The 14479-nt window shown below is 38.0% G+C and overlaps 1 protein-coding gene across 3 annotated transcripts in view; it reads left to right on the top strand.

Annotated features, from left to right (window-relative positions):
• LDAH (lipid droplet associated hydrolase) overlaps positions 1–14479 on the top strand; it is a 111919-nt gene that overhangs the window by 24207 nt on the left and 73233 nt on the right. For all 3 annotated transcript variants that reach the window (XM_023252072.2, XM_045054885.1, XM_023252073.2), the window contains exon 3: positions 5267–5410. In XM_023252072.2, coding sequence (XP_023107840.1) covers positions 5267–5410 — 144 coding nt within the window. The remainder of the gene's footprint in view (positions 1–5266; positions 5411–14479) is intronic.

The following is a 14479-nucleotide window of genomic DNA, read 5'->3' on the forward strand; positions in this document are numbered from 1 at the left end:
AATGAAAAAATCTAAACCAACGGTTCTTAAAGTTGGTGTTGGGACCAGCAGTATCATCTGAGCACTCATGAGACATGCAGGTTCTCGGGCCCCACCCAGACCTTCTGAACCAGAAACTCTGGGGGTGGAGCAGTCTGTGTTTTAATACGCCTTCCAGGAGATTGTGATATGCTTACCACTGATCCTAGGCTGTGGCTATCAAAATTAGTTGCTTAAGTTTCATGTGCAGGAAGTTCATTGAATTTGATCAGGGTAATGAATTATGGGACAAAGGTGTTGGCTCAGTGAATATACCCAGATTTTGAAATCTTCTGCCATGGAATGGCACGTAAAATTGTTATTTAAGGGCCAGGGTTTTCAGGGAATGTGTGAGAGTGACTAAGAAGTTGATAGACGGAGATGGAGGAGGAGAGGTTGTTGCAATAAGGTAGACGAGTAGGTGGAGCTGACAGTTCCCTGTGCTTCCCTACTCAGAGGTGTCCATTCACTCACTCACTTACCCTCAGAGCTGGGAAGCTTGTGTTGCAAAAGTCTTTGCTCTCCTTGAGGTGCATGAGGTGTTAGAGAAGAGTGCGGGCTCTACTGTGGACACTTGAAAGGAAGAGTCCACCACAGGGGAGAGCCAGGTTTAAAATATGAGGAAGAGACAGATAGAGGGAGCATTCAGTGAAGACACTGTGAAGAAAGAGAAGCTTAAAACATTTGTTGCTTTGTGGTGTCATTGTTTTGTGGTGCTTTGACATTTTCAGATCGTTCTTAGTTTTTTAGTGTTCTTTTATGTTTGCCCTTCTATTCTCATTGCTGCCCTTGGCCCTTTTCCTTGGAGTTCATGGGAGCTGAAAGCTGGTGCTGCTCATTAGTTTATGGAGTTCAGAATTGTATTTTATATTTGGGCTTAATCTATTTATACTGTGGGGAAAATTAGGATGACAGTATTTCAAAGATTGTTAAACCACTGAAGACATCATATTTAGTCTGTCTCTGATAGATTGATGTAACATGTCATTTTAAATCACTTTGCTTTTGCAGCTAGCAAAATTAATCACTTTTAAGTTGGTAATGATAATGAGAAGTGATTTATTAGAATCCACAGATTGAGGAACTTTTAATTTAACTTCGTCTTTTCCAGTGAAGCTTTGTTGTAGAATTTCTGTTAAGTAACAATATCTTTGGACTTTCTTTAAATAGAGAAATGACCAAAGGGAACCAATTTGAGAACTCACTGTAAAATATATTGAGTCATTATAACTCTCCAGTGGTCATATGGGGATAATAGAGTCATGCAGTATGTCTTAGATTTGAGTACAGTGATCAGAAATGGAGCGGACAAGGCTCCATGTGCAAGCCCAGTGTTCTTTCCATCTGACAACCTTCTGTATATAGATGCTATGCCACATTAACTTTATATGTGGCAGGTTTTGTCTCCTACAAGATTAAGTGGAAGGCAAAAATCTACAATTGCAATGTTGAATAGTTTATTGGCAGTTGGGGTCTAGAGATGGTCACCACAGCCTCTGTTATATGTTACTCAAGCACTTGACTATATGTTTGATCAAGCATATGTTTATAACACATTTTGATATCCTTTGATAAAAAGTTTTACTAGCAGTTTTGTATTGAAATGTTTTCAAACATCCCTATACCTGAAAATACACGTATACATACATGTGTGAATGTGTGTATATCTGATTTTAGCTGCAGAAATAAGACCCTTTCAATTTTTTGTGGTTTCCTAACCAGGAAGTTAAATTCATGGTTCATAAAGTGTTATTTGAGGGCCATGATATTTAAGTAGTGAAGTATGCAAAGACATTTAAACGGTTTGCATTACATTTTCCACTTCTATCTCACTTGTCAGTCGGATCTTCCTGATACTTACTGGCCATTGTGGACTCTTCTGTTTCTTCAGGAGCCAAGCTCTTCATTGCTTGAGGGCCTTCGTACCTGTTCTTCTCCTGTTCTGGTATCTTCTTTCCTCAAATTTTTACAAGGTCGATTTCTTTTCATCTTTTGGGTCTTAGCTAAAGGTCATCTCCTTAAACATTTTTCTCAGGCCACCCTAATCTCTTCCCTTGAGGATCCTCCCACAATCATCATATAACTTCTCCCACTCTTGAATTAGCTTCTTTATTTATTTAGTTATATGTATATATTTTCCTACTGAATATGAATTATAAAAAGGCCTTTAACTGTCTTGTGCCTGACACAGTGACTTCCACGTAGAAGGTGATCAGTAAATAATTGGTAACTAAAAGAATATACAAAAGAAGCTATAGTACTGAATAGAATGAAATGAACATGAAGCAGTTGAAAGTATCATTTACTTGATGCTGACAAAATAGTGAACAAGAAAGCTTCAAGGTATTTGCTTAAGATCTTATAGTCATTAAGCAAAAGAACTCAGAACCCAGAGATAGGTGGAAAAAATTGTTTTGTAGCAATTCATTAGCTAGTACTTTTCAGGTTCATATTGTAACTCATTGTAATTCGTGGTAATTATTGCATCTAACTCATGTAGGTGTTATCTTTGGATTCTCCTTAAACCAGTTTTAATGTGCTGTGCACCTTAAACTTACAGAACACTACATGTCAGATTTATTCAATAAAAAAATAAATATATAATAACAATTACAGTAATAATAGCTACCATTTATTCAGCCCTTTCTGTGTGCCAGGTATTGTCCAAGTAATTGCCCATTCATTATTCCTAATGATAAGGCCAGCTACTCTGTGGGGCTTTTGTAAGATTAACTAATACAAGGTATGCAGAAGATCCTAAACCGGATAGTTTATGATGAAGAACTGAAATGATGAAGAAATCAGTGTCAGGTAGTTTATGTTCTTTTCTAAATTCAGTATTATTATTTTCTTTTGTATACTCTTCCAGTCATCAAATACTTATTGAACACTTATCATCTGTGTGACCTTGGGCAAGTTGTTCAACCTCTTTGTACCTCAGTTTCGTCATTCATAAAATGGAAGTAATAATAGTACTACCTCAGGTTGGGACTAAATGAGTTAATACATGTAAAGCACTCAAATGCTGCCTAGCATGTAGTAAGTTCTAGCACTTTAAAATGTTGATGACTATAATTTTCTACCCATGTGAAAAAAAATGGTAAAACTTAGCTGAGAGACCTAAAACATTTAAATATGAGACATAACCCACTCCCAGAAGATTATACTCAGTAATATAAAAGACATCAACCTTTTTAACTTAATGTATAAATGAGGTGAATTTCATCAGAATTCCAAAAATAAATTTTAAAAATTGAACCTGGTGGAAATAATTCTAAAGGTTATGACACCAGCCTAGAAAATTTAGGGGAAAAAATTAAGAGAAGGGATTTGGCCTGCCAGTTACCGAAACATTTTAAAAAAAAAAGAAAGGAAGGAAGAAAAACACAATGTAGTAATCAAGGCAGTATGGTGCTGGCAGAGGAGAAAAGGAAAAAATAAATGGAATTATTTGGAATCAGAATTAGCAAGCAAATGTAAGAATTCAGGGTTGAATTCAGAAGACATTTCAAATCAATGCAGAAAGAATGGGTTATGTAATAAATGGTCTTGGGGCACTTGGCTAATCATTTGGAAAGAAGTTGGATTGCTACTTTGTACTTGATACTAAAAAATATTCCAAACTTATTAAAGATTTAAATATAAAACATGAAACAGTGCTGCCCACACCCACCTTAGATGTTATAGCCCCAGTGCCGTACATCCCTCCTCTCTTCGTCAGCCAGTCAGCTGACCAGAGAACATATTACTGCATTTAAAGAAGTTTCTGTACTATTTAACAAAGATGTCACTGGCACAGTTACAAAAAGGAATTTAGAACTCAAGTCACTAGGTCTGAATGCAACAGAAGCAGACTAGCAATATGGACGACAAGACCATTTACCGCCATACCGCTAGCCATGACACGTCTGAGTAGCTAACATTTATACAGCATTCTCATCGAGCAGTGTTTAGGTGCTTTACCTTTATTAATTCACTTAGTTCTCACATTAGGTAGTGCAGTTATTATCCTCATTTTGAAGGCAAGGAAACCAAGGCTCGAGAGGTTAAATAACTTTCCAGAGGTCACACACTTAATAAGTGCAAAGCCATGATTCCAACTCCCACAGTCTGGCTCCCGAGTCTGCTCTTAACCGCTTTGCTACATTCCCTGTCAAGAAAACTGAAATGATGAAGAAATCAATGTCATTTGACAAGGGTGGCAGAGGTTATATCAGTGCAACAAAACCATGTCATCTAATTACAAAGAAGAGAAACCTAATAGCATGAAAAAATAATAAATTGTACAATAGATATTGCTGGAAATGAACTAGTGTCTGTGAAAGCATTATACAGATGGTGACTGCAAGATGAAACCCCATTTCACTGTCATTTCCCCCTAAGATATATCAGATTGACTCTTTTTTCTAAAAGGTTATTATTCATTCTGTTTCTCTATAGCAAGCCCATGTCAAAAATACCTTCTGTACATACACAAGAAAAATCTGTATGTTGGTGGTCTTTTTCCCAAAAGGTCAAACTATACATATGTTTACAATAGAAGTACTTGTGATAAATGACAAGGCAACACTCAGTACACTCCTCAAAGTACGCTTTGTGAATGATTCTTACACTGATTTGTTTTCATGCAGCTTGGTAACTGAGCAGAATAATATCTTGAAGGGCTTTAGAGGCAGGATTAATGACTTTAAACCAATAGGATGATAATGGGAAGCCAGTGTAAGGTGTTTAAATAGGATACAGCTATGATTTGATCTGAAGTTTGAGGGTATCTCTCTGGGTACCTGAAGAATGGATTCCCGGGGGACGAGAGTAGCCAGAACTCCCATTGGGAGACTAATGCAGAAAACTTGATGGGAAGTGATAATGCTAATGGAGAGAAGTAGACAGTGTAAGGATGTATTTTGGAAGCAAAGTTCACAGGACTTACTAGGGAATTGGCTGTGAAGAACAGGGACAAACCTGGTGTTAGTACTTGAGCATTTGGTGTAGGGTTGGTGGCTCCATTTATTAAGGAATAGGGAGGAAGAATTTGTCTTGAAACAGTTGGAGAACAAAGCAGGAGCAGGAATCTTCTGAGCGATCATCCCCAGACTTAAGGCAGAAAGGATATTAAAATTGAAGTGTATGTGTCAATGTTAGTAGATTTGTAGAAGAAAGTGTGAGGATAAATCCATCATTTCCACTCTGCACATCTTCTTATGTGAGCTTAGCTTTGGTTAACTAAGATCTGTGTTTCTTTTCTTAGGTAATCCAGGTTTTTGTTCCTTTTATGTACCATTTGCAAAGACTCTGTACTCCTTAACAAACAGACGCTTTCCAATTTGGGTTATCAGTCATGCTGGACATGCTTTGGCGCCCAAAGACAAGAAGATTCTTACAACCTCAGACGGTATGTCTTTATTAACATCTGCTTTCCTTTACAGTGAGTGAGTGTTCATGAATCTGGAAAGCCTGCTAAGGTTAAGAGTTACATCATTGAAAACCTCTGCTTGTGGCATTGGGCCCAGGCTCTCACATTTTGGTAATTTTAGGGTTTTTAGAGTCATTTTAATTTTTTAAGGTAATTTTCTCTAAAAATTTGAGCAGATCAAACAATTTGTGTAAAACTTGCCTTTTCTGTGTACCAGCTAGTAATCAGCTATATATTTATTGATCAAGCACTATATCTCCAGAGTTGTACCACAAGGTGGTGGGGGGAAAAAGTATTGTAAGCCATGGTCCTTACTCTAAAGAGGCCCTTACTGTAACATTTAGAGAATGATTAAGTGATAAACCCTGGCCTGCTAATCATGTAGATATCAAAGAAGTGAACAAAGGAGAGAACACAGTATCGGTTTGAAAAGACTTTGTGGAATAGATGGGTTTTGACAGTTGAGTAGAATTTGGATCTAGGGGGTAAGGCGAGTGCACAGGTGTAACAGGCAGAAGAATTAGCACAGCAGGGAGAGAGATTCAGTAGGTGTGCCAGTGCTGGGCAGGGCCAGACACGGAGGAGCCTTGGACCCGGGGAGAGAGCTCTGACTCCATTGCCGGAGGCCTTTAAATGCAGGACATAAAACCATATAGCTGCAAATTACTTGCTTCTAAAGCATAAAAATTTGGCATGTTCACTCTTCTAAAATAAAACAATGAGAGGGAAAAAAAAATACAACTTAACTTCTCTGTAGGCATCTCATTCAAGGGCCATTTGTCCTAAGCATGTCCCTTAGTTAATTTGAGGTGGGAGAGAGGTGGCTGTGGTGTCATTGCTGAGTTGCTCCTCGTCCTGGTGTGCCTCTCCTGTGGTATGAGCATTTTAATGAGCATCTAATTATATGGGAAACCACATGTGGGTAGGGAGGGAGAAAAGGGCAGGTGATAAAGGAATTCTCTGTACTAATCAGTAAAAATTTTCTATAAATCTAAAACCATTCTTAAGACCTGCTAAAAATTACTGGAATTTAAAAATAATTTAATATTTACATTGTGCTCTTTATCACTGTTTTAACTTGGCCTGCCATAACAGAAACCATAGACTAGGTAGCTTGATTAATAGGAATTTATTTTCTAGTAGTCTGGAGACTATAAGCCCAAGATGAAGGTTACAGCATGGTTAGGTTCTGGGGAGAGCCCTCCTCCTGGCTTACAAATGGTCTCTTTCTCTTTGTGTCCTCATATGACAGGGAAGGAGACAGAACAATTTCATGTTCTCCAGGAAGCTCTCTGATGTCTCTCCTTGCAAGGCCACTAATTCCATCATTAGGGCCCCACCCTTATGACCACCTCTAATCCTAATTACCTCCCAAAGACCCTATCTCCCAGTACCATCACATGGGGTTTATGGCTTCAATATAAGAATTTTAAGGGAGACAAACATTTAGTCCAGGACAGTCATGAGTAAGAATGTTTTATACATATATATTTAAGCTTTATTTATTTATTTTGAAAGAGAGAGAGAACAAATGAGAGGCTGAGAGAGAGGGAGAGAGAAAGAATCTTAAGCAGGCTCCACGCTGTCAGCACAGAGCCCAACTCAGGGCTCGATCTCACAAACCTTGAGATCATGATCTGAGCGAAATCAAGAGTCAGACACTCAACCCACTGAGCTACCCAGGTGCCCCACGAATGTTACGTATTGACATTCCAAATATGATCACAAGTATAGGTCAGCATATATATATATATATATATATATATATATATATATATATATATATACCTGAATGTATATTGTACCTGAATAATACTAAAACATACCAGTTACTACTTGAAATAGTTTTACTAAATATTTAATCAGGTTTTAATAGTTGCCTTTGGTCTGTCCTCAGAAGTATTTCAAAACTGGTCCTTTGAGGGTACCAGGGTGACTCAGTCAGTTAAGCCCCCAACTCTAGATTTCAGTTCAGGTCATGGTCTCATAGTTCATAGGATTGAGCCCTGAGTCAGGCTGTATACTAACAGTGTGGAGCCTGCTTGGATTTTCTCTCTCTCTCTCTCCCTCCCCCCTCTCATAATAAATAAGTAAACATTAAAAAGGGAAAAAAAAAAAAGAAACTGGTTCTTTGAAGCCTTGAGTAATGAGGGAAGTTTCTGTTCTAAGTAGAATTTCTTCCCACATTCATGAACATCTGCATGTGTGCTAAATTTGTAATAATTGCCTTATTTGAAGAAGCTGGTGACAGGTAAGAGGTGTCTTATTTTTATCCACATCCTGTTTTTGGCTGTTAACTGGAACATACGGTCAAGACACAATGTAGTTTTTGCAGAATTTAGGAACCAGAACCACCCTCATGACTACAAGGTTGATGGCTCTTTGGTTCTGTTGTTAGTATGGAATTTGGTTCTCTTTTCTTTTCCCTCCTGAAGCCGTAGCTCAAACTCTTTGTGTGTCACCTCACTGTGAACGTCTCAGCTCCCTGGCTCTTGACCTCCTCTTAATTCTCACATATGGTAGTAAAGATCAGCTTCCTGAAATGTTAGTTCTGGTTCCAGAGTCCTGTGTTAACTTTAAGTTGATTTTAACATGAGATACCAGCTCCTGAGAATGGAATTTAATCTCCTTCCTCCCCGCCCCCGCACCCCACCAATTTCACTTAATTTACTCATTTTAACTTGTCTCTTTGCTAGCACTTAGGGAAAAATATGCCTGCACTTACAACAAATCTGTTGGACTTATATTGTTTATTGTTAGGTAAGTCATCAGCCAGATTTCCTATGTCCTCCTCTTTCTTTAAGATATCACATGTAAGATTACCCTCATCTCAGGGGCGCCTGGAGTAACTCAGTTGAACATCCAATTCTCGACTTTGGCTAAAGTCATGATCTCACAGTTAGTGAGATGAGACCCCCCCATCAGACTCTGTGCTGACAAGCGTGGAGCCTGCTTGGGATTCTGACACTGTCTCCCTTTCTCTTTGCCCCTCCTCTACATGCTCTAAACAAACATTAAAAAGAAAAAGATTACCCTCATCTCCAGAAACCCTCCACTCCTCTCTGCTCAGTTTCCACTCTGCGCTCAGGCCTTTGGTAAGTCAGACTTCACTTCAGTACTTTAGTCGCTCAGATTTCTTCTGCTACACTTCCACCATCTTTTTTTACTTCCCTAATTATCTTCTATGTAGAATTATAGATCTACAGATCCAGTGCAATCCTTGTATAAATTCCCACTGAAATTCCAATGGCATTTTTCACAGAAATAGAAAAAAAAATCCGGGGTGCCTTGGTGGCTCAGTCGGGTAAGTGTTCGACTTCGGCTCAGGTCATGATCTGATGGTTTGTGGGTTCAAGCCCCACATTGGGCCCTGCGCTGACAGCTAGAGCTCAGAGCCTGCTTCGGATTCTATATCTCCCTCTCTCTCTGCCCCTCCCCCACTCACACTCTGTTTCTGTCTCTCAAAAATGAATAAATGTTAAAAAAATTAAAAGAAAAAAGAAATAAAAATCCTAAAACTCATATGGAATCATAAAAGGCACCAAATAGCCAAACAAACCTTGAGAAATAAGAACAGAGCTGAAGGCGTCATGCTTCATGATGTCAAACTATATTGCAAAGGTGGTAATCAAAACAATGTCACACTGGCATAAAAACAAACCAGTGGAATAGAATAGAAAGCCCAGAAATGGACACACACATATAAAGTCAATCTTTGACAGGGGCTCCGAGAATACACAATGAAGAAAGAGATAGCATCTTCCGTAAATGGTGTTCAGAAAACTGTATATCCAAATGCAGAAGAATAAACTGAAATGCAGTTTATAAACTGAAATACTGGAAATTAATTCAGAATGAATTAAATACTCACATTAAGGCCTGACACCATAAAACTTATTCTAGAAGAAAACATAAGGAAAAATACTCCTTGACAGTGGTTTTGGTGGTGATTTTTTGAATATGACACTGGAAGTATAGGTATGAAAAGCAAAAATAAACAGTGGGACTATCTCTAAAAAGCTTCTGCACAGCAAAGGAAACAATCAACAAAATGAAAAGATAACCTGTGGAATGGGACAAAATATTTGTAAACCATCTATCTGATCCAAAATATATAAGAAACTTACATACTTTGATAGCAAAAAAATTAAAAGTCTGATTTAAGAATGAACAGATTTTTTCAATAGCCAAGAGGTGTATGAAAAGATGTTCAACCTCACTAATCATTAGGGAAGTACAAATCAGAGCCACAGTGAGACTCACTTCACATCTGTTAGGATGACTGTTATCAAAAAGATAAAAAAAAAAAGTAACAAGTATTGCCAAAGGTGTGGAGAAAGGGGAACCCTTCTGTACTGTTGGTACAACCATTATAGAAAATAATATGGGAATTCCTCAAAAATTGAAAATAGAATTTCCATATGATCCAACAATCCCACTTCTGGATATATATCTTTTTAAAAAATATTTGTTTACTTATTTTGAGAGAGAGAGCATGCGTGGCGGAGGGGCAGAGAGAGAGAAAGAGAATGAGAGAATCCCAAGCAGACTCCGCGCTGTCAGAGCAGAGCCTGATATGGGCCTTGATCTCATGAGCTGTGAGATCATGATCTGAGCTGAAATCCAGAGTTGGACGCTCAACCTACTGAACCACCCAGGCGCCCCTGGATATATGTCTAAAGGAAATGAAATCAGTATCTCAGATATCTGATATGATATCCCATATTCATTGCAGCGTTATTCACAGTATATGGATAATTCCAGGACATTGAAACAACTTAGTGTCTGTTAATGGATGAATAAAGAAAATGTATATGTAGACACAATGGGACATTGTATATGTAGACATATGTATATACATATGGGACATATGTATATGTAGACACAATATTCAGCTATAAGAAAGAAGGGAATCCTACCTTTTCAACATATTGATAAACCTGGAGGATAGTATGCTAAGTAAAATAAACCAGACACAGGAAGACAAATACTGTATGATCTCAGTTATATGTGGAATTGAAAAAGTCAACCTCCCACAACCAGAGGCTAGAATTTTAATTGCCAGGATTTGAGGAATAGGGGAAATGGGAAGGCATTGGTCAAAGGGTACAAACTTTCAGTTGTAAGATGAATAAGTTCTGGGGATCTAACATACAGCATAATGATTCTAGTTAATAATGCTATATTGTATAACTGAAATTTGCTAAGAGAGTAGATCTTGGTGTTTGCACCATCACAAAAAAGAGAAGAGGTGATTATTCCCTCCATCTCGAGCCTACTGATGGCAGTGCCCTTAGTTAGGGATGCCTGCAGCACTTGCCCACACACACATCGCTGGTAGGGAGCTCCACAGACATTTCCTCCATCAGGGCACATATTATGGCTGTACTGGCTCTTGTGGTTCTTATTGTGATCCGCAGGATTCACTTCAGCAAGAAACCATCAGGGAACTCTGAGGAAACAAGATTTATTACCTATAGTTCCTGGAGGGTACATGTCACGGGGAACAGATATGGGGCTCTGCCTTTATTAGGGTCTGAGGGTGGGGTGTCTACAATTTTGGAGGTTTACTCTGTAGAGCCAGAATTAGGGTTTGGGAAGGTAGAAGTGGGTCACACAACAGTCAGTTATTTAAATTACCCAAGGCTTGAGGGAGGGGAGGGGGGTGATGGGTACTGAGGAGGGCACCTTTTGGGATGAGCACTGGGTGTTGTATGGAAACCAATTTGACAATAAATTTCATATATTGAAATAAATAAATAAAATAAAATAAAATAAAATAAAATAAAATAAAATAAAATAAAATAAAATAAAATAAAAAATTCAAAAAAAATAAATAAATAAAATACTTAACTCAAAAAAAAATAAAAAAATAAAATAAATTACCCAAGGCTTTCTGAAAGGTACCTTTGTGGGTGGGGGGGGGTGGTCTAGTTCCTTATCTGGTTGTTTTGCTAGCAGCTGTGTCATAGAGATGGCAATATGTTTATTGAAGATGGATGTTTTTTGATGTGGATACCTCGTCAATCAAAAGCTTAAGGTCAGGTACTTACACTACACTGCGTAGGTGATGGATATGTTCATTTGACTCTGGTAATCATTTTATATTGTATACACATATCAAATCACGTAAAAACAATCCTGCATAGCCTAAATATATACAATTTTTATTTGTTAATTATATTTCAATAAAGCTGAAGAAAAACAATTATAGATAGTGGATGATGGGTACTTGGGGATTTGTTATACTATTCTCTCTACTTTTATGTATGTTTGAAAGTTTCCACTCTTGAAAAAAAACTTTAAAGAAATAAAAATAATTATAGAATCTTAGATCTAAAAGTATCTACAGCAATCCTACCATGAACCCTTATTTTTTAAGGAAAGAAAATGAGGCCCAACAAGGCTAAATCACCTGCTGGTGAGTGGCAGAATTTTGACAGAAGTGCCTTTTTCATAGTGTCTTTTTCTCTGTGTTATTGTGTGTGCTTGCGCACACTTATGTGCATGTGTGTGTGTGTGTGTGTGTCCTTGTGTCCCTCTATGAATGCAGTTCACTTGAGATTGAGAGTCTTTTACACTTTGCAAAAGACTAGGGTATACTTTGAAAAGTAAGTCGATCCTGATTACCTAGTGTGAGAGATTTTCAGAGCAGTAGTAAGTGAAACTAAATACACAGATCTTGTTGCCTTGATTAAAAACATCTATTTCAACAGCCATTGTATTGAAATGTAACTGAAGGTGGACAGAATGTAGAGCAGATACTTGCTCTGCTATGAACTTTTTTAAAAGATACATCTTTATTGTTTTAATCTATTTCTTCATAATGTGCCCAAAGAAATTTGGGGGTTCAATACCATAGTTTTTCCTTTGTAAGGAAATTTATGTGTTTGCTTAAAGTGTGTTTTTGCTGTTTGGAAAACAGAGGTGTTAAAAGAATTCTTCTTAGAAAACAGACTCACTTAACATGCTAAACCTCCAGAAGCTGCCGGCCCTTCTGACCTGTTATCTTAACCTCTGGCAAGAGAAGAGACAAGCCCAGGACAGAGGGAGCCAGGAAGTAGTGGAAATACCTCAGGATACTCAGTGAAGGATAATGCATCTTCTTTTCTGTAATGTAATGGTGATTAGCTAACATATCTGATTCCTACATTCTTAACCTGGGTGAGAAAGACCATCTACAATAGAAGCTGTGTACTGAATTACCTAATGAGAGCAACATTCAACTCAGTTATCAACAGTAAGTCCTTAAGTGAAGACAAAACCAAGCATTTGAACATGATGAGCAACTTTGAAAGTTGAAAATAGATTCAAAGAGTAACCCTAGATGAGGGCTTCTCAAATTTTGGCCAGCATCAGAATCACCTGGAGGATTCGTTAAAGCAGATGAGTGGGTGTCACCCCAAGTTGTCGATTCACATAGATATGGGGTGGGATCTGAGAATTTGCATTTTTAACAAGTTCCTGGGTCATGTTGATACTATTAGTCCTGAGACCACATTTTCATAACCATTGCTGTAGATCTTCACCAGTAAACACTAGTGAGGAAAACCAGTAGAAATTAACTGTTGTATGTCTGGATTTCTGAGAAATGTCTTTAGTTCTTGTTTTATTGTTCTTGTTATTTATAACTTTGAGTATACTTGTTGCTTAGGCTTCTTCTCTAGTATTGAGTTAATAACTTAGTAATTAGAGCCTGGTTCCTTTGCTCCCTAATGAGAACAGTGCCATCTAGAGGCATTAGCTCAGAGGGCCACCAGAGGGCCAAAGGAAGCTGTGGTTTATCTAGAGAGGGTGAATGGACAACTCATCATCATCGAGGGTTTATTGGCAACCTACTTGGTTATTACATGAAATTCCAGTCTCCGCCTTTTAGGTTAGTGCCTTTCTAAAAATTTGTTTAAATATTTATTTTTGAGAGAGAGAGAGCATGCGAGCAGAGGAGGGGCAGGGAGAGAGACAGAGGATCTGAAGCAGGCTTTGCACTAACAGCAGAGAGCTCAATGTGGGGCTCAAACTCACAAACAGTGAGATCATTACCTGAAGTCGGATGGTTAACCAGCTGAGCCACCCAGGTGCCCCAGGTTAGTGCCTTTCTGTCTGTTCTGAGGAGCCAAAACCTCTGTGCAGGGCAGGGGAGGGTGCTGTGGGCCCCACTTGCACCCTCATTTAACCAGAACAGTTCTGCTTTCATCTGTTTTACATAGTGAAAGTTATGTTTGCAAATGCAATCCATGGTAGATTGCTTTGGATAGGCAGGACAGATATATTATTCATCATCCAAGATTATTGCTCTAAAGTACAGGTTTTTTGACATGCAAAATATGGCGTGAAAAAGATGTAATCATTGAGAGAAAGGACATAAGCTATAACCACCCATCAAATGTTGAAAGTATGTTTTGCTTCATATTAGCACATGTTAAAATTATGAACAGTTGGAAATAATATTCTAGTTGCACCACATTATCACAATCATAAATTGAGTATAATTGGGAGAACAGATGTTCACCGATGTCAGGAGGGGGTGATTCAAGACAAAAAAAAAAAAGTGTGAAAAGAAAATGTGAGGAATTAGAAGTATAAACTCTTTCTGGCTTTGATTTACTATAGAGTCAGCTTACTTGATGGCAGATTCATTATCAACTATTTTAAGTCATTTGTTCAAAAAGTATAACATAAAAGCTAGAAATCACAGTGGTTTAGTTTCAGCTGATAAAACATTACCTAAAAAAGTTATACAATCTTTCAACTAATGATGAATTTGGGTCATGCTTATCCAAAGAAACAATAAACCACTCCCATTCCAGTATTCAAACAGAAGGAAAGAGAGAAAAATGGAGTTTTCTCTCTTGCCAGAACCTTGATTGTCAGAGGAACATGAAGGTAAAATCGAATGGTTAGATGAGCCCAAGACAAGGACAGTCAGTCAATGCTCGGGGCTCACAGTCATTGGAAATAAACAAGTCTCTAAGTAAGTGGGAAGAGACAGAAAACCAAAGGGCAGAACAAGAAAAGAAGTTAAGAATCAAGCAAATTGTAGAGTCTTGG

Source organism: Felis catus, chromosome A3, assembly GCF_018350175.1.
Source record: "Felis catus isolate Fca126 chromosome A3, F.catus_Fca126_mat1.0, whole genome shotgun sequence".
Taxonomy (NCBI): domain Eukaryota; kingdom Metazoa; phylum Chordata; class Mammalia; order Carnivora; family Felidae; genus Felis; species Felis catus.